We start from the raw sequence: 18,513 nt of genomic DNA, 5'->3' as shown, positions 1-18,513 counted from the left end.
TGTATTAGTTATCTGCTTTTTTCACCTTAAATGCTTCGGGTGAAGGTGAACAATTGCTTCTGCTTCGTTACACAGTTTAAAAAAAAAGTGCTTGTGAAATGTTCTCCAGTGCTAGTGGCATTGTGGGTAAAGGATTCATACTTTTTATTAATTCATGTAAATTATTCGCACCCTCTAAAAATCTGCTTTTATTAAGAAAACTTGTATCACCTTCTGCTTAAACTTAATTCGCGTGGTCTTTTCCTGTTCTGAACTTGAATGGAAAATAGACACAATCTCATTAGTAAAAAAAAAAAAAGTGCTTCCATCATTAATGGAGAAACTACATGCATCTGGACTCTAATGTCTTAAGACTTGAAATACTTGATGCCAAATCAACACGACAAGTGATGAGCATTTGTGTCACAATAATATTTATCCAGATTATATATGAATCCCTACAAACTAATAAATTGGCTGCAGAGTTGCCTGTGGTGAAAAACTGCCACGCCAGAACAGGATGAGATGCCTGTTTACTTGTTTATTTGTTCTGTGAATGTACATGAGTGTTACCATAGCAACATCTGTTAGTCAGGATTCAGCATCAAACCGAAGTCATGTGATACCGGCTCTTGTGTTGCTGGAACAGACTGTTTTTGCTGGGATGAGTCCAGCATACCTTCCGCTGACTCCGTCATGCCACCACACTCCCTCTGATTCAGTTTCACCCTCACAGATTTATAAAGCCGGGGTTGCCAACGTCCCCCTGAGTGCAAGAGGGTTTTAAGTGACAAAGTGTTATATAGTCACATCTTCAAGGGAGCTTGCGGGCAGTGAGCAATCTAAACAAAAAGAATAACAAATAATCACATAAATACATCTTGCTAGAGTGTTTAATTTGATTGATGCGACTTGTAAATGGCTACACACATAGACAGTAACTGTTTTAGTGAACGTTCAGCACACGTTCAGCGAGGTTTTTAATCTGCCTTCCAACCTTCCTTCACATCTGTATAGCTGAAATTAAAGGATACTGGGAGCACATCTGTTGAGATCATTGTCAATGCTCACTGTCCATTCTTCTGTTTGTTAAAGTAAAGCAACCACAGATTCAATTCGCTCTACTGACCATCACACCGACTGTAATGGTGAGTAACAACTGTGATTGGCCCCAGTGCAAATATTGTTGTTTTTGCCGAAACATTTATTCTATGCTGCTGACTTCTTTTCACTTTGCTGAAGAGCTTCTTGCTAAAAGGTTGACTTGCCAAGATGTCATCACAAGTTTGTACAAATGACAGTCAGCAAGGTTGTTAGAAAGACAAGCTGACGTTTCCCAGCATTAATTATTTCTTTGTAACTTTTGAGAATAAAGCAGCCAATTGAAATAGAACTGAGATGGATAGAAAAATACCTTTTTTTGTTTTTTAAATCATTCAGTTTGGTAACATTTCAATACAGACAAAGATACATAAAACAGACTATGACTCATAAGGGAAGGTGGTATAGAAAATTGTCAGTTACATTGTTGGTTAGTTGCTTGAATAACATGTAAAATGGTTTATGCGTGAGATACGTCCCTCTTAAAATGTAGCACAGGTGATCACATCTTCCAGGCACCAGTAAGATAATTGCTTGATTGATATTTTAAGCCGTTGCTGGTGAGAACTGTGGCAGAGCTCTTCTTCTAAAGAACAAACAGTCGTAAACATGATTTTTGCTGTCGCTAAAAACATGATTTCGGCCCCTGAGCTGACGTAGCTTTGAGTTTATTGAGCTAGATCGTGACTGTCAGCCAGACTCCGATTGCCTTCAGCTGTTTTCTTCTTGCAACGTGTTCTCTATTTGAGAGACATTTGAGGAGCGGGAGGATAGACTCTCTGACTTGATGATATGAGTCTTAGATCCATCTCATCAACACAGATTAGTCATTTCATACTTCTATCATTACACACACACACACACACACACACACACACACTCACACGCTCACATGTCCCCAAACCAATGATCACGCACACTGGCCAACACATTCAACTACACAGAAAAGTACTCAAGTGTAAGTTGCACTGCTAGTGACTATAAATAAACATGTTGCCATATAAATGATATGTATAAGGTTTCTCAATTTGATCCATGATTAGATTAAAAGGACTGAAAATGTTGCATGTTCAGTAGATGAATTCAGAGGATTTCATGTTAAGCTGCATTTGTCTGATTGGCTCACGTCATGGAAAGAGTTTAAATTCCTTTTCAGCTGAAAACCAACCTTCAGGATGTTTGAAGAGAGGACGTTCACCACATTCACAACAATGTGACACAGGGGAGTAAAAATAGAAACAAGACTTGATATTTAAGTCATTGCATGACACACACACACACATCTCAGACTGCTTGATACACACACAGGGAAACACACATTGATGACGACACATGATTTAACAGCTCTTTTCACTTCAGTTTTATTCACTTCCAGTAGGATCTGAGCGACAGAAGACTTTTTTCTTGGCACAGATATACAATTACACTCTTGACACAACCCCACCATGCACTGTGTGAGCCGAGGATGCTGCTACCTGGTGAACTCCTACTGTGATCTTCAGGAGTACAACCAGTGGAAGAAAGAGAGCTATGAAGCCTGCTGGCTGAGCCTGGTCCTTGAAACGAGACCACAGTACAAGTAAGTCGTACAAATTCTGCTTTGCTCTATATATCCGAACTGTTGCATGACATGCTTTATTGCTGTTTTCTACTATATTCTCTTGATACGTTAATGTGAGCTGTTACTAAGTATCTGTAGGCTGGTGTGGTGTTGTAATATGCAGCACGTGTGATGGAGGTAAAAGACATGAAGCAGCGCTTTGTGTTCATTGTGTTTTTACTGTAAACTGAAGGTAAAATCTGCTGCGTTCAGACGAGTTGCACTTCATAACCTCATCCTGATCAGTGGCGTCGTGAAAAGCTAAAGGAAAACACATCTAATATGTGAAGTCCTGCGGTCAAAAATACACCCAGCTTCAAAGTTTCAAGTGACAAAGAGCAGTGAAGCAGTAGTTTTCTTTTTTGAGTTTGGATTTACTCATAAGCAGAGGTCAAAGTGGGCCGGTACTCACCGGTACACAGTACCGGCACTTCTACATTTTACTATTTGGTGTATTACGACTTTTTCTTGGGAACCAGCACTTCTAGCAATCTGTCCATATCAGGTTATCTGGATGATCCATAATGGCCCCCCAAAAAACTGCGTTAGGCCGAACCAGGAGGCACTAAGTGACTCTCACCTGCTTCCTTTTTACCTGTCTGCTTTTCTCCGCTGCCAGCTCGTCAAAGTAACAATACATTAACCTCCCAATGACGTCAGCATGGCTCCAAACAATCACACAGTCTGCTCAGACACAACAGAGCTTTGAACGTCGAGCTCTCCCCAACCAGCGCTAACTGCAGGAGAGTAGCAAGTGAAGTGAAGAGCCTGTTGATGTCATCTTGAAGTCACTCTTGGTTGGCTAAATAATGCTTCCTGTATCCTTTTCAAATTAAGTGCTTGCATTTAAAATTAAAAGCCTTCCAGAACTTCATACTTGATCTAACCATAAACTAGGTTTTGATCTTATTTTGTTACTCTTTCATTGAAATGGTTGTCCCCTTGATTAAACCATTTTTTTGTGTGAACATAAGTCATTTTTACTTTACAATATGATTTGGTGATTACCTGTCGAAGCACATGCTAACACGTGAATAAGTACTAGTTCTTATTTTTTTCACTTCCAGCACTCCCCTTAAGTCTGTCAGTGAATTGATGACAGAACTTTACTTAAGTGTCTTTCAAAGATTTGTTTAAAAATCATGCATCTGTACATGATGTTTTCCAGGCTGACACTGTCAGAGACAGACAGCATTCGTAGGGAGAGCTATAAGCAGCAGCAGGTGGTCCACTTGACGGTCGAGAGGAGTCCCAGCCAGACTCTGGTGCTGGGCGGCAGCAGTGGAGCCAAGACAAAGCACCAGCTGCCCCTCTTCAACACCAGCAGGATCCCACTTCATGCCACTGCCACGTCTGAGTGTATGCTAGGGGAGGGGGATAAAGGTGTGGATAAACAGGAAATGACTGGCGTAACTCAGGACCTCAGCAAGCCAATCAAAGTGAACTTCAGAGCCTCGAGTCTGATGTCCTCTCCAAGGGAAACCTCTCATCGGGTGCAGAGGAGGGAGTGAAGCAAGCAGGCGGAAGAGAATTTAAAACTGTATTTCAGAAAATGTAACAGAGGCTTTGTTCTTGTAATTAATATATTAGTGTTAGTAAAATAAAATCCTCTAAATTGTGACCGAGGAAAAATATATTCTTCCTGATGATATTATGAATCCAACAAATATCGTTTTTATGTACATCAAGCTAATGGATATCTCATCTGCTGACTTGGCATTTTCAGTATCATTCAAGAAAGACACTTAAAATGGTAAATAAATAACTCATAAATTATGTGCTGTACTTTGCAAAAAAGTGTAATAATTTACTGTACTGTAGATATAAACACATTCTGACTCACTCTGAACAATGATTGTAAACTATGTTTGAGGAAGACAACACACTTTTGTCATGATTGTCAGTGATTTCTATGTCATTAAAGCTTCACTAAACACTGGAAGCTTGTTTTTCCTACTGTTTTACATAACTAGATGGGCGTTAATGTGTTTCCCTATAGTACCCAGACAAACCCTTTATTTTAATTATTATTCATTACTCTCTATTTCATTCTTTTTTATTTTGTACTTTATGCAGTCTGAGCAAAAGATCATTTTCCAGCAAATCCAACAGCAGCAGCAGCACCCCCCAGTGGCAAGACAACAACACTGCAAAGGGACATCTCTTAAGGAGAAACAGACAACCTGAAAAGCTCTTAAACCAAGAATATAGTCAAAAGATTGTACATAGTGTTCAGTGTGATTATATTGGAGTTCATGGCATTACATCCAGCACTTATTCACCGAGGTCAAAACAAAAACATAACAGCACAGAGAGGAGAGGCCTGATAACCAAACAAAAATGCTACTGATTCAGTTAATCCTTTCATTACTGGAGCGTCACAGTGTGAAATGAACTGAGCGTTTTGGTTAATAGTATTTTTGTTGCGAGATGTTGGAGTACTGAGCACTACTTTGTACACATGCACCTTCAGTAAGGTCCCGTCTCCCTGACAGTTATAAACCAGCAATGACAGTCAGGCTATTCTGGAGGCATTACTACATCATTAGATGGCAGCAGATAAGACTGCAAAGACAGACAGAAGAGTTGGTAAAAAACAAATAAGGTCCTACTAATAAATATCTCCCACACCAATCAACCAACATGTATGTAAAAGAAATCCCCTCCAAAATAAAAGATTTTTCTGTGAAAAATGCAATAACAGTGATTACAGTGTGTTTTAGACACTCATTTTTACTATCTAATATTAATTTTGTAATTTCCTGATGAGAAAGAGTGCTTTCCCAGAAAGGAGGATTATCACATGGGACAATGTTTATGTTTATGAAAGCCCTGAATTTGTGTCGAAGATGAATGGATATAAAAATATCCTCTTTCCAGAAATAATTAACATTAATTCATGGCATTTAGGGAATGTAAGTTTACAATTTATCAGGGCGCTAAAACAAATAAATCATATCTTTATATTTAGTTAACCACCATTTGTGTATTCAATATGTGTAACCTGGATTATCCTGTTGCATTAAGGTTTCACACACTTCTTTTAAGGTTAACGTGTCTTAGTTAGCGTTTCCTCAGTTATGATAATGTTGCCCGATCAAAATCTTCCATCTTTTATAAGTTTTGAGATAATAGATGGAGCATATTGAACATTATCTTATTGAGACAATAAGATCATTATTGATGACTGATTGTGTGTTTGCATGTCATTCCTATCAAGTGAAGATAATTACACATGGTTGAAAAATACAAGTATTATTCATTCCTGATCCACAAACTTTCAACATTCAAGTAAAATGAAAGCACCTGCTTCTCTTTGTCTTCAGTCACTTTGTGTTAGATGGGATTTTCCCTCTTAGTATGGCGTCCTCAGCTCGTTTGTGTTTCTGGACGGTGATCTGCAGCTGCCAGTACTTTAGGTACACCCACATGAGACTTCCGTTCTTCCTCTTGTTCGTGTTTAGCAGGTCCGCACAATGGTTGTCTCTCTTAAAAATGTCCTTCAGGTCAGACTCGAGATCCAGTTCTCCACCGATGGGCTCTTTGACGACCTTCAGCAGCATGTTCCTCTCCATCTCCAGCCGTTGATCTCGAGGTTGGATGAGGGAGCAGTAGGCGTTCTGCCGCTCCACCAGCTGACCTTCGAGCTCCGCTAGAGTGGCGGTGGCTCGCTGTTGCCAGTCGTTCTCTCTTTTCAGGGCGTGATGCAGCACAGCACCTGCAGCTCCAGACTTCACCAACCTTTGCTTCTCTTCCTCCAAGGCCTCTCGTTCCTTGGGATGAAGAAGACAGAGTTTTGTGTTAAGGAGAAGATGCAACAGGACAAATACACAATAGTGGAAGTGGGACGGTAGACAAAGTGAGAGGAAGACAGGGTTCGAGTTATAATAAAGGGGAGACACCCTCTTCTCTTTTAAGGTGCTTATATAAGCAAGATGCAAACAATAGGTAACATCTTTACCTGCTGCAACTGTTTCCGTTCTACCATAACCTGCTGACTCTGTGAGATCATGGCCTGCTTGTAGCCTTTAACCCTCTGTTTCTCTTTTTCCAGCTCCAGCTCCAGTGTTGCCACTGCCTTGCGCCTCTCTGTCAGTGTATCCCGGTAACATGTCTCCATGTCGTTTTTTATTGTGAACACATCTATGTCATACTGCGCTTTGACCTTCTGGATCTCCCTCTGAGACTCCCTGGTCCAGATCCAACCTGATGGGACAATTGGGAAACAAATGAGAGGAGAATTTTCAGTGACTCTTCCTACATTTTTGTGAAGAGCCAGTCTTGTTGTCTTGCAAGTTTGAAAGAGTCAGTTAACATGGCAAAGGTGACATCTAAAAACAAAGATGAGCTATTTGAAAGGCCGACAAGAAAATGTAGTCCCTGATAATTCTCACACTCTTATAAAGGACAGCTTTGCTTCAACAGACATTTTTGTGAAACTGGACTGATAAAGACCCAAAAGGGTCAAAACAGTGTCTCTTTTTAGTCAAATAAATGTTTGAGCTGTAATTTATTGTGCAGACAATCTACTGTCTTCCTCCAATGTTAACGTTAAATCTAACAAGTCTAACAATGTCATTTGGTATTCTTATGACAAAAGAGACAGTGCCAGCGTATGTAAGACGGTGGACTCCATTAAGACACTAATAAGTCAAAAGGAACAAAACATATTTAAAACAATAAAAAAAATTAAAAAAAAATTAAAAAGTCTGGATCAAACACTGCCTTGCATGTGAGCATTTAATAACTATGCATTTCATAATATAACTCAAATGGTGCCGTCCTGTTTGTTACCTCATTCACAAACACTCTTCCACACACGTCTCCTTGTGTAACTTACGAAATGCAGCCAATCCCAGCATGGGGACCAGCAGGGCATAGTTCCACTGGTTGCCATCACCGGGCCCTGCACCCCTCCCTCTGGGGTCCGGCTGGATGTTCCACCTGGGGGGGTCATTCAAGTTGTTCATGGAGGAAGCTGTCTCTCACACACACACACACACACACACACACACACACACACACACACACACACACACACACACACACACACACACACAGGGCAGAGCAAAACATCAACGACGTCATAACGCACTTCTTTAAATGTAAATTAGAATAGTGAGAAGTGTAAATTAGAAATGGTACATATTAATGTAAATAGCAATGCATTTCAATAAGCACTGGATGTGGAGGTTCGTCAGTCATTACCTTGTTATGAGCGTTTACCAAAACACTGCGTTAGGCATCAGGAGCACAACCTGCCTGGCTTCACCGGAAATGAAACAGCCCAGCTCACAGCTGTGAGATAACTAACTTGGTGGCTCGTGCTCGCTGCAGTATTTAATACAAACGTAACAAGGGGAATAACATCAGTGTAATTCCGGCAACATGTCATTGTAGGTATTTGTAAGAATATGTCTCACCTTGAATGAAAAGTCTAGGTCACTTCACCCAGATTATAAAATGTTTACGCTTCAGCAGTCCATCTATGGCGACTGAGGTTAATCCAGGGAAATCCAGTCATATAAAAGTCTAATTATCTGTTTCAATTAAAAGATTTGTATATTCTATCGGATTTAATGAACGTATTAAATCGGTTTCTACTGTGGAAAGCGCACTAATAACTGTTTTATATAGTAATTATTCGGTTTAAATATGCGTGATACCCCCCTTTCTTGACAAAGTGGTTTAGTCCTGTGCAACAGACTATCTGCTCCCCGAACAGACCTTCCTGCTCCAGGAACCGTCTCTCAACTGACAACATGGCGAGTGTCCGCGCCGCGTCCCGTCTCCTCTCCAAGAGGGGGGCCGTCAAAGCGAAAACAGTGAGTAACAAGTTGAGAGAAATACATCTAGCATGTATCTACATTTACCTTATTTAGCTGTATAGTTTGTGTTTTGTTTAAGAGGAAAGGACCAAAAAAAAAAAAAAAAAAAAAAAAAAAAAAAAAAAAAAAAATTTTTTTTTTTTTTGCTTTCGTAACCGGTGGATTATGTAGTTGAGGGTGTTTCAATGTGACACCAGGAGGGAAAGATAGTCGTGTTTTGCAAGTCCAGTAAAAATGTTGTGCATATAACAAAACCCACTTCATTGTTTTACATTAGACATGTTTCGTAATTTTTAGTTAACTGAGTCATTGCGTTGTATTTAAAGCGGTCAGCTGAGCTGCCCTTGTGAAAAACAGTTGAAGCTGGCAGCTGCATGTTAAAGGGTACGATGCGTATATATATGTTTAAAGGTAATTTTTAGATCAGAGTAATTGTCTAATGATGCCATGATTCATTAAAAAAAAAAAAAAACTGTCAATGAACAAAGGTCGCTGTATAATCTGCATTGATTCATGAATATTAATAGTCATGCTTTGATTTAAGGATTTTTATGGAAAGGCTTTTGGTAAACTGAATTTCTGTAGGTAAGCAGCCACCTGTTGGTTTCGTGCTGGACATGTGAGCGACGGTGCTGCCGTAGTTTGGTGTCCACTGACCGAAGGTGTTTTCTTTCCTACCAGGTCTCTGCTGCTGCTGCTGCTGCTGTTCAGGGCTGCAGGAACTTCCACTTCTCCATCTATGGCAAGAAGAGCAATGCTAAAGTATCAGATGACGTGAGTTTGATTTTATTCTTTTATTGGAATCAGCTTTACTTAACTAGAAATGTGAGCCTGTACACACACACGGCCTTGGACTTGTCTTTTGCATACTCACATCAATCCCCAACCATAGCAAGAGCTTCAGCTTCCACTACGTGCAGACTGCTCTTTCTTCGAGGCTTTACGGTACCTTTTCTCTGTTGATGTTTTCAGATATCTACTCAGTATCCCGTTGTGGATCACGAGTTTGATGCTGTGGTGGTAGGAGCTGGAGGAGCAGGACTTAGAGCAGCTTTTGGCCTGTCGGAGGCTGGCTTCAACACCGCCTGCGTCACCAAACTGTTCCCCACCAGGTCTCACACTGTCGCCGCACAGGTACAACAACACGCTTTTGATGTTGTTTGAGGATGTGAATAGTTCTGCAAGTCAGCTGGGCTCTTAATTCTTCTGCATTCATTTCACTTTAATTGAACACTCTTTTTACAAATGTACTATTTCTTTTCAATGTTTTTGATTTGTTTTATAATATCCTGGTTCATAGGGTGGGATCAATGCGGCCCTGGGGAACATGGAGAACGATGACTGGAGGTGGCATTTCTACGACACAGTGAAGGGATCTGATTGGCTCGGAGACCAGGATGCCATCCACTACATGACAGAGCAGGCTCCTGCAGCCGTAGTGGAGGTAAGATCTCTCACACAGGCACATACATGCACACCCGTGGTTATGTTTGCTGGAAAATATTAGACTTCGACCACTAAATATGTAAACCCAGAGAGTTATAATTTGGTGGTTTGTGGGTTTCTTTTTTTAATGAATTAATTTATTCTATTTCTTAGTCACACCACTGAAATCCCACCAAGGACTGTCTAACACACAGTAATAACAGATTGGGACCCCTCTCTTTCTCCCAGCTGGAGAACTTTGGCATGCCATTCAGCCGCACTGAGGATGGGAAGATCTACCAGAGGGCTTTCGGAGGTCAGAGTCTGAAGTATGGAAAAGGAGGCCAGGCCCACCGCTGCTGCTGTGTAGCGGACAGGACGGGACACTCATTGCTGCATACGCTCTATGGAAGGGTAAGCACACCTGCTTTCCTATCTTATTTCTCTGCCTCAGTCAGCGCATTGAGAAACTTGTTTTACCGTGCAGCACCTTTTAACTGCATTTGATGAATCTGTCCGATTTCTGTGCAGTCGCTTCGTTATGACACCAGTTACTTTGTGGAGTATTTTGCCCTGGACCTCCTGATGGAAGATGGCGAGTGTAAAGGAGTGATTGCTCTCTGCATGGAGGACGGCTCGATTCACCGCTTCAGAGCCCAGAACACCGTCATTGCCACTGGGTGAGAGACATGAGACTCAACCATTTAATTCAAATGTTCATGAGCAATTAAAAGTGTATGGAAGTTTATAAGTGAGTTCTGTCTTTCCCTCCAGTGGTTATGGAAGAACCTATTTCAGCTGCACATCTGCCCACACCAGCACCGGAGACGGAAATGCAATGGTGACCAGAGCTGGCCTGCCCTGCCAGGATTTGGAGTTTGTACAGTTCCATCCCACAGGTAAGAGAAGATAATGGTTAACTTATTAAACCGCAATAGTCATAACTGAACTCAACTAATGAAGCATTAAAACAGCAGAGAAAGAAACTGAGTCTTATTCTAAATGACAGTTGCTGCAAAACTCCACAGCAGCTACGTACCTACTTGAAAACATGTCTAGATTACTTTATTCATTTTAACTAATGAAGATATTCTGTGAGTGACAGTTCAAGGTCTAGCTGTAAAGCTGCAATAAGACCGCGTATGAATAGTTTTGTCGTTAAGGCCTTTCAATGTTCCTCTTTTGAGTTTTGATTTTACTACAGATAAATTAAAAAAATATCAACAAAAGCAAGCAATAAATATCTGCAGTATAAAGCTTTGTAGACTTTCCAGTCAAGTGTCTGGGATAGATAATGAAAACAGATTATTTTAAAACTATTAATCAGTTTCCTTTTGTCCCATTTATTATGTGGAACAATAATTTATCATTTCTGCTCAAAGAATCTGAAGTTACTGAAAAAGTTTGAAAAAATGTATTTCCAGCACCTACTTCTGTATCATTATCACCGTGTTAAATGTATACATCTGCAGTTACAGATGGTTCAAATCAGTCTTATCCATGACTGCTCAGATTCAGTTGTTGACATTGAGCTCCAATAATAGAGCTCCCTTCTGCAAAAACACACGGTGGCCATCTTTATTTTTGTTCCCACTGGACATCCGACACCACATTCCTCTGTTATGTATGAAGCAGCACAGACGATTTGGAGGTCACCAAAGGCCACAGTTCAGTATTTACCCTTTTTATTATTATTTTTACCTTTTATAGTAAAGTTATTAGACCAACTTTGTAAGTGGCTGGTTACATAAATGCAGCACACACTAAAATAGATATTTGAGTTACCTATCAAAACGTCTGTGATGCTTCCTGTTGTTTTTGGGGGCGGCACTCGACAAGTGTCAAATGACACTCTGTGGCTCCAGCTGATTTAATACTAACGGATTCCTCTTGATTTCTGGTGTCAACTCGCAAAGTAATTTCCATGGTGCTTCATTGATGAGAATGTAGTTAAAATATGAATCAAACTTTGGATTTCTATGAATTTATTACAAAGACAACTGCTTTTAATGGTCTGCTGTTCAACTACTGTTTCACTTATGTTACTCATTCATGAACATCTGGATCCAATAGCTTGTTTGTTGCCTATTGTAAGTTACCATGGTAACAAAATAATGTACGATCCCACTTAAATCAAAGCCAGTTTAGTCACACTAAAAACAGGATTAGTCTTAAAGTTAGGTTGCTTTGAAACTAAACATAAATGTGTGTATTTCTTATTCTGAGTAAAATGTTGTGAGGACAAAAGTCCAATAAAGTTGTGAATCGTTCCAGGGATCTACGGAGCCGGTTGCCTGATCACAGAGGGTTGCCGTGGTGAAGGAGGGATCCTGATCAACAGTGAGGGAGAGCGCTTCATGGAGCGCTACGCCCCCAATGCCAAAGACCTGGCCTCTAGGGACGTGGTGTCACGTTCCATGACCATAGAGATCAGAGAAGGCAGGTATGGACAAAGCCTGTGTGTATGTGTACGTGTACGTGTATGTATATGTGTATATGTGTATATGTGTGATGCAACTGTTTGAGTTTCTTAAGAATGAAACGACCGAAGCAGCAGCTGCTGTTGTTATTATCCATCTTTACTCCTTCAGGGGTGTCGGCCCAGAGAAGGACCACGTTTACCTGCAGCTTCACCACCTGCCTCCTCAGCAGCTGGCCATGAGGCTGCCTGGCATCTCGGAGACGGCCATGATCTTTGCTGGGGTTGATGTCACCAAAGAGCCAATCCCTGTCCTGCCCACCGTCCACTACAACATGGGGGGAGTACCCACAAACTACAAGGGACAGGTACAGAATCAGTGCAACCGGACACATTGCTCACTCAGGCACGACTAACTTCTTCACTGTGAGCAATCCTACCGACAGAGTGGACACAATCTTGATGTTTTTCTCTCATCAGGCGATCATTCATACCAACGGCGCGGACAAGGTTGTGCCCGGACTGTATGCCTGTGGCGAGGCGGCCTGCGCCAGCGTCCACGGTGCGAACAGGCTGGGTGCCAACTCCCTGCTGGACCTGGTGGTGTTTGGAAGAGCCTGCGCGCTCACAATCGCCGAGGAGCACAAACCAGGTGAGCTCCTCTCTAACGAGTTTTACTAGACTTAAGATCGGTTAAGGTCTACGTACATTTCTTTTCTTTTTTTTTCTCAATGCAAAAACGTTTATCAATGAAAACAGATTCATTTCACGTTAATCGATTAAGAGAGATTTAGTTTATATTTGTAAAAATTGAAAAAAATCAGGCGGCGACATTTGAAATTGACACCTCTACTTTGTCGCCATTATCATGCTCGACCGACAGGATCATATGTGACGCCGGTGTTTTGGTTGATGTTGACTTCACTGCTGACACTGGTGATGTTGTTTTTCTCTCCAGGAGAGAAACTGTCTGCTCTGAAGCCGAGTGCAGGAGAGGAATCTGTGGCGAACCTGGATAAGCTGAGGTTTGCCAACGGAAACCTGAGAACCTCTGAAATCAGGCTCAACATGCAGAAGGTACAAACACATTGATGTTCAGATTATACCTGATTTTACAGTTTGCAAAAGGTTTTATGTTCCCAAACAAACTGATATTAACACATCTCCGTGTCTTTGCTTTCAGACAATGCAGGCTCATGCAGCAGTGTTTCGCACCGGCTCTGTTCTGAAAGAAGGATGTGACAAGATGGACGCCATCTACCAGACCCTGGATGACATCAAGACCTTTGACAGAGGTGCTTCATCACTTCTCTTGCCTTTTCTGTGTTCACTTACTTGTGTCTTTGTGCAAAAAGCTGCAATCGTATTACACTGTGACATAGAATACAGTTTATCCATTAAGAATATAAAGGGGATTTTTTTCCCTCCTCTTCTCCAGGTATTGTGTGGAACACCGACTTGGTGGAAACGCTGGAGCTGCAGAATCTGATGCTGAATGCCGTCCAGACCATTAACTCTGCTGAGCAGAGGAAGGAGAGCAGGGGAGCCCATGCCAGAGAAGACTTCAAGGTCAGTTTTATCATGGTTCATCCATTGTTGCTTTTCTTTTTCTTTCAGTCTTTTTCTTCCTGTTTTTCTCTGCTTACACGAACATTCTCGGTCAGTCTCACACTGGTCATTTGTTGTTTTCTGACTTGGTATTACGTGTTTGGTCTGCAGATAATTGCACACACAAGCAAATCTTAACTGCTCACTCTCCAGTCTGACGGTATTTCTCTCAATTATGTTCCAGGATCGTGTCGACGAGTACGACTACTCGAAGCCCCTGCAGGGTCAGGAGAAGACTCCCTACGATCAGCACTGGAGGAAACATACTCTGTCCTACGTCGACCCCAAGACTGGAAAGGTGTGTGTGTGTGTGTGTGTGTGTGTGTGTGTGTGTGTGTGTGTGTGTGTGTGTGTGTGTGTGTGTGTGTGTGTGTGTGTGCGCGTGCGGTGCTCACACCACGACTTTACACTGCTCTACGAACCATTATCAACTTTAAATGTCAGTATCATCACTGATGTCTGGTGCAACCTTTTTGTTTTTGACCAATCACAGGTGACCCTGGAGTACCGTCCTGTTATTGACAGCTCTCTGGATGAACAGGACTGCGCCCACGTTCCTCCTGCCATCCGCTCCTACTAAGAAGACCTCGTCCTGCCTCCCCCCACCCCCCTTCTCCCCTCCCCTCCTCTCACATTTACTGCACCCAATTACCCAATGTTCAGTTCACTAATACATTCAACTATTTAAGAAGATATGTTTTCTGTATTAGCGATGACATTTTGGGACAAATTTTGCTCTTTGTTGCACATTTGTATCCATTTCGAACTGTTAAATCCAATACTGTCTTGTCCACTTCACGTTTCGGTTCCTCTCCTTTGTGTGTGTTTTGCCCTGATTTAATGTCTTTGCAGTAGATGGAGTCCAACATGGTTCCTGTGGCCTCTCCGTGAATGAGCAGGTCTTGTGTGTGTATATATATCATAAGAAACTCAAGACAAGTGGGAGTCTGCCTCCAGCTGTTGAACAAAAGAAGGAAACAAGAGAATAGTTAAGGTATATTGCACCAGTTAAGCTTTGCTTTTTGTGATGACATCATACTCTTATTTCCTCGTCTTGAATTGTACTAAATGACTATTATTTTAACTTCTCTCCTATTGGCTGAGTGAGGAGATGATGGAAATTATTGTAGCTTGTCATGTTGTCGCCAGGCCACAGAGGGAAGTTTTTGGGTATGTAAATAGTACATAAATGAATATGGCGAGTTATACTGCATGTTAAAGTACGAGTTTGTCTTCTCACTCACTGTGGCCTTCAGTCTTACATAGTATTTACTGCTTATTACACTTCATGCGTGTGGTCTACCACATGGCTTGTGTTCAATGGACAATCGGCTGCTTGAGGTTTAGGTATCTGGAGTATCTCATGAAAAATGTTAACCAAATTAAGCAGCACGAATCTCTTCTCTGGTGTCTCAGCTGTGGCAACAAATGGCTTCTTGATACATTTTGGAGGACAAATTCACATGCTGTGCTTCTTGTACTGAATCGATGGAAGGGTGACTTAATTTATTTTCCTTTTTGCAACAAAAAAAAAGATAATTTTCTTCTGGTTTTGCCATTTGTACTTGTTTTCATACGTTCAATAAAATGTAGCCTACGCATGGAAACAAAAGCTCTTTGTTTGTCTTTGTGTAATGGTGGTTTAATAATTTTATGCAGTTCCAGTAAATCCTAAACTGGTGAAATGTAACAATGTTATGCATTCTTTGAACTTTCTCAGAGGTTTGTGCCCACGGCTACATACCGTAGATAGGCCGTATACACGAGACGCCACATTGGTTTCTGGAATGTACATCAACGCCGCAGCCATATTGGTCCGGGCAACTTACCCTACAATTTGTTTTACAAATTAAATTTTTCCTTAAGGTAAAACCTGTTCATAGTTTTATAAGTTGTTTTTTTCCCCCCCTTTGAATTTACAAATTCTAACATTTTTTTTATGTTCATTTATGTGTTTCATGTGAAGCACTGCATGTAATTTCTTGCTGTAAAGCACCTTGAGCTCGATTTGTTTTGTATAAAAGGTGCTACACAAAAAGGCAGTGCGTAGAGGGTTCAACTCTCACCTACTTCTCAGCTGCAGTGGCGGTGGCTAGACTGACAAACTGAGACAGAACAGAGGAGGTGTGATCACAAGGGTGTGAGTGACTCGATGTGGTCTTGATTCTTGCTCAGAGGTTCCGCATTTGTTGTTGCATCATGCTCGGTGCAGGCAGCAGAAACGTGTATGTCAGGAGTCTTGCAGTCAAAATGAACCTTTGCCACATTAATAGGAAACGCGTCAGAGAGCTTTTTCCCTCATTGTAACTCTCTGACAGGACTGTTTATTATCCACTAAAGGGCAGCAGAAGCACAGCCAGAAGTTCTGCTGCAGATTTACAATGTTTTAAATGGCTGCTCTCTTGTAATGGCTGCTCCTTATATTACTTCAGCATTGTTATGTGTTTTACACAATAACGAGCAGGCAGATGGTGGATGAGGTATTTCCTCTGTAGCTTCTGTTTCACCTTACTGGAAACTTTGCAGGGCAGGTCAATAATCATTAAACACAGACACAGCTCATTTTATAACCCTGCCAGCTATTAGAGGTTAGAACTGAAAAGGATAGAGTTAGCTGGCTCTCACAACTGCTCACAATTCAGTTAAAACAAATGAAAGGACTGGTCCGTGGGAAATAAAGGGAAAACAACACTTGGTTTACCTTTGCTGTGCTGAATCAGATGTTGGTTACTTTCTGCACCTGTAAGAGTTGGCACAAAGAACTGAAGTGGTGTCCAAATTAACAGCAGCAGATGGAAATGAGCACGGATGAAGAACATTTAGAACAAAATAAAGAACTTTGTTTCATTACTTGGAAAGTGAGCCTTTGATGAGTGGCTAACTACTGACTGCCACATGCCATTTATCATGAGATGTAACACACTATGACCTGAAAGAGTCTTTTTACAAGAGTACATTTTGTAAAAGTTATTTTCTCCTTTCAGTTATTTGTAATCGTCTCCCTTTTACTAGATTGATTTTCAACACAGCTCAGTGTATTGAGATTAAATATTTCTCAAACACAGAGGAAAGTATTATTTCCACACTTTGGTTCTTAACATACTCACACTTATCTCAAAACATGTGTGATGAAACAACTGCAAGCCTAGAGAGCGCTGCAGTTATGAGAGGGCTACAGGCAGCTTAATAAAAGTCAATGGTTCTTTTCCTGATGGCTTATGTTTAATTTCAACAACTATCAGTGTATCGGGTCTGTGCGGTCATAGCGTCTTGTTCCTTTGGTAAAGCAGTTTATTTAATCATCAGCAGGCTGTTTGTCATGTTTAGACAGCCCTTCCTGGACCATTTAGGGTTAAATAACAGATGCGGCTGTTATTAATGGCTTCCAGGGAGCTGATCCAGACCTGCACAGATTTTTTTACTCACAAAACAACTGCACTTTCACTAAAGCACTGACCTGGAGAGGGAAGGGGAAAATCATGTCCATCCTGTTGCATATTGTAGCATATAGCTCATTTGCGGCGCTTGTATTTAAATGAGCTTTAAACTAGATATGTGAAGTGCATCTAATTGTGTCCCATGAAACAAGAAAATAACTGTGTGCCAGTGGTCCAATCCCATGTCGGGTTTTGCAAAGGGAAATCCTAAGGGACAATAAGATGTTTTAGGGCAGAAGAAGGAGCAGATACAAAATGTTAGGGGATGAAAAGGAGTGAGAATGGAGTGAGAGAATTTCAACTGCAAAGGGCGAGGCAGAAGTATAAAGGAATCTGAGTGAGGTTATGGATATCTGGGATGGAAGCAGGAGAACAAGTAAAAAGAGGAAGTAGGTGGAGCTGAGGAAGCTGAGACAAAGCATTTACTGTAACAGCCTCGGAGTATGTACGGTAACTCAGAACCACTTACAAACATTCAGCCCTTGCACACCGTTCTCGACTCTTGGTGCTGCTGACATCTTAAAGTTTTTTCACGTGTCATGAAGTAAGAAACAGATTCTGTATTAAAACAAAAATTACTGAACTAGTTAAAATATGTTTATTCTGGAAATGCAAAGGGTTCTTGCAGCCTAAAACTAGTATGTCTGACTCCTGATCGGAAAAAAAAAAAAGAATAAATCTAGTTCTAAACAAAAGTATTTTTTAAATGTCAAGATCACTCGTCATCTGACGTGTGACTAAAATAACTACAAATACAAAATTATGAGGTTCTTGGAAAATTCTGTCGTAACTCAATGTAAGGCTAAATGTACTCACGCTAGCAGGAAGTACATGCATAAACACTGGCTGAAAAAAATTACATGTAATTACAGCTTGAGGAGTCCTATCGAAATATTTGGTTGATGACAGAAAGTGTTATACTTGTACCCTTTGGTTCACTGCTTGAGATTAACATATTGCGGCCATGACATTTTTGACAGATTCCAGTTCAGTTGCAAAATGATTTGTTTGCTTTGCAGCGGCAGGAGAAATGTTCTTGTGCACTGCAACAAACCTCATTAGGCGCTGGCTCTGGTCTGATAAAAATCCTCCAAATAAAGTAGACAGCACAGATAG

General features: G+C 41.1%; 3 protein-coding genes across 4 annotated transcripts; 2 read left to right on the top strand and 1 right to left on the bottom strand.

The window, feature by feature from the left end:
* The first annotated feature begins 2,226 nt into the window (after positions 1-2,226).
* LOC138194518 (telethonin) lies at positions 2,227-4,622 on the top strand. Its single transcript, XM_069143314.1, has 2 exons — positions 2,227-2,659; positions 3,849-4,622. Exons 1-2 carry the CDS (start codon positions 2,526-2,528, stop codon positions 4,189-4,191), a joined length of 477 nt encoding a protein of 158 aa, XP_068999415.1. The 5' UTR covers positions 2,227-2,525; the 3' UTR covers positions 4,192-4,622.
* A 284-nt stretch (positions 4,623-4,906) lies between these two features.
* Positions 4,907-8,171, bottom strand: LOC138194517 (coiled-coil domain-containing protein 127-like). 2 transcript variants are annotated; one of them, XM_069143311.1, is made up of 5 exons: positions 8,104-8,171; positions 7,889-8,011; positions 7,521-7,658; positions 6,642-6,886; positions 4,907-6,453 (listed from the first exon to the last, which is right to left on the bottom strand). In XM_069143311.1, exons 3-5 carry the CDS (start codon positions 7,648-7,650, stop codon positions 6,007-6,009), a joined length of 822 nt encoding a protein of 273 aa, XP_068999412.1. In that variant the 5' UTR covers positions 7,651-7,658; positions 7,889-8,011; positions 8,104-8,171; the 3' UTR covers positions 4,907-6,006. The 2 variants fall into 2 exon arrangements, with proteins under 2 accessions (XP_068999412.1, XP_068999413.1); XM_069143312.1 differs by lacking the exons at positions 7,889-8,011; positions 8,104-8,171 and having other exon boundaries at positions 7,521-7,873.
* Positions 8,172-8,423: 252 nt separating this feature from the next.
* Positions 8,424-15,572, top strand: sdha (succinate dehydrogenase complex, subunit A, flavoprotein (Fp)). Its single transcript, XM_069143310.1, has 15 exons — positions 8,424-8,505; positions 9,190-9,282; positions 9,481-9,642; positions 9,809-9,952; positions 10,183-10,347; positions 10,465-10,613; positions 10,708-10,832; positions 12,208-12,376; positions 12,525-12,720; positions 12,833-13,004; positions 13,311-13,429; positions 13,536-13,647; positions 13,791-13,921; positions 14,145-14,258; positions 14,454-15,572. Exons 1-15 carry the CDS (start codon positions 8,443-8,445, stop codon positions 14,538-14,540), a joined length of 2,001 nt encoding a protein of 666 aa, XP_068999411.1. The 5' UTR covers positions 8,424-8,442; the 3' UTR covers positions 14,541-15,572.
* The last annotated feature ends 2,941 nt before the right edge of the window (positions 15,573-18,513 follow it).

The sequence above is a fragment of the Embiotoca jacksoni genome, unplaced genomic scaffold (assembly GCF_022577435.1).
Source record: "Embiotoca jacksoni isolate LCO1_2020_lvr unplaced genomic scaffold, fEmbJac1.0.p SCAF_11, whole genome shotgun sequence".
Classification (NCBI taxonomy): domain Eukaryota; kingdom Metazoa; phylum Chordata; class Actinopteri; family Embiotocidae; genus Embiotoca; species Embiotoca jacksoni.
Note: the sequence above shows the minus strand (reverse complement) of the source record. Positions and strands in the feature narration are given on the sequence as shown.

Bases quoted from the DNA above. Each gene is read 5' to 3' on its own strand.
- LOC138194518 (XM_069143314.1), top strand. From the start codon at position 2,526: ATGCACTGTGTGAGCCGAGGATGCTGCTACCTGGTGAACTCCTACTGT. The intron at 2,660-3,848 runs GTAAGTCGTACA...GATGTTTTCCAG, and splicing joins GAAACGAGACCACAGTACAA to GCTGACACTGTCAGAGACAG.
- LOC138194517 (XM_069143311.1), bottom strand. From the start codon at position 7,650: ATGAACAACTTGAATGACCCCCCCAGGTGGAACATCCAGCCGGACCCC. The intron at 6,887-7,520 runs GTAAGTTACACA...TTGTCCCATCAG, and splicing joins GCTGGGATTGGCTGCATTTC to GTTGGATCTGGACCAGGGAG. The intron at 6,454-6,641 runs GTAAAGATGTTA...CTTCATCCCAAG, and splicing joins AACGGAAACAGTTGCAGCAG to GAACGAGAGGCCTTGGAGGA.
- sdha (XM_069143310.1), top strand. From the start codon at position 8,443: ATGGCGAGTGTCCGCGCCGCGTCCCGTCTCCTCTCCAAGAGGGGGGCC. The intron at 8,506-9,189 runs GTGAGTAACAAG...CTTTCCTACCAG, and splicing joins GGGCCGTCAAAGCGAAAACA to GTCTCTGCTGCTGCTGCTGC. The intron at 13,430-13,535 runs GTACAAACACAT...CTTTGCTTTCAG, and splicing joins TCAGGCTCAACATGCAGAAG to ACAATGCAGGCTCATGCAGC.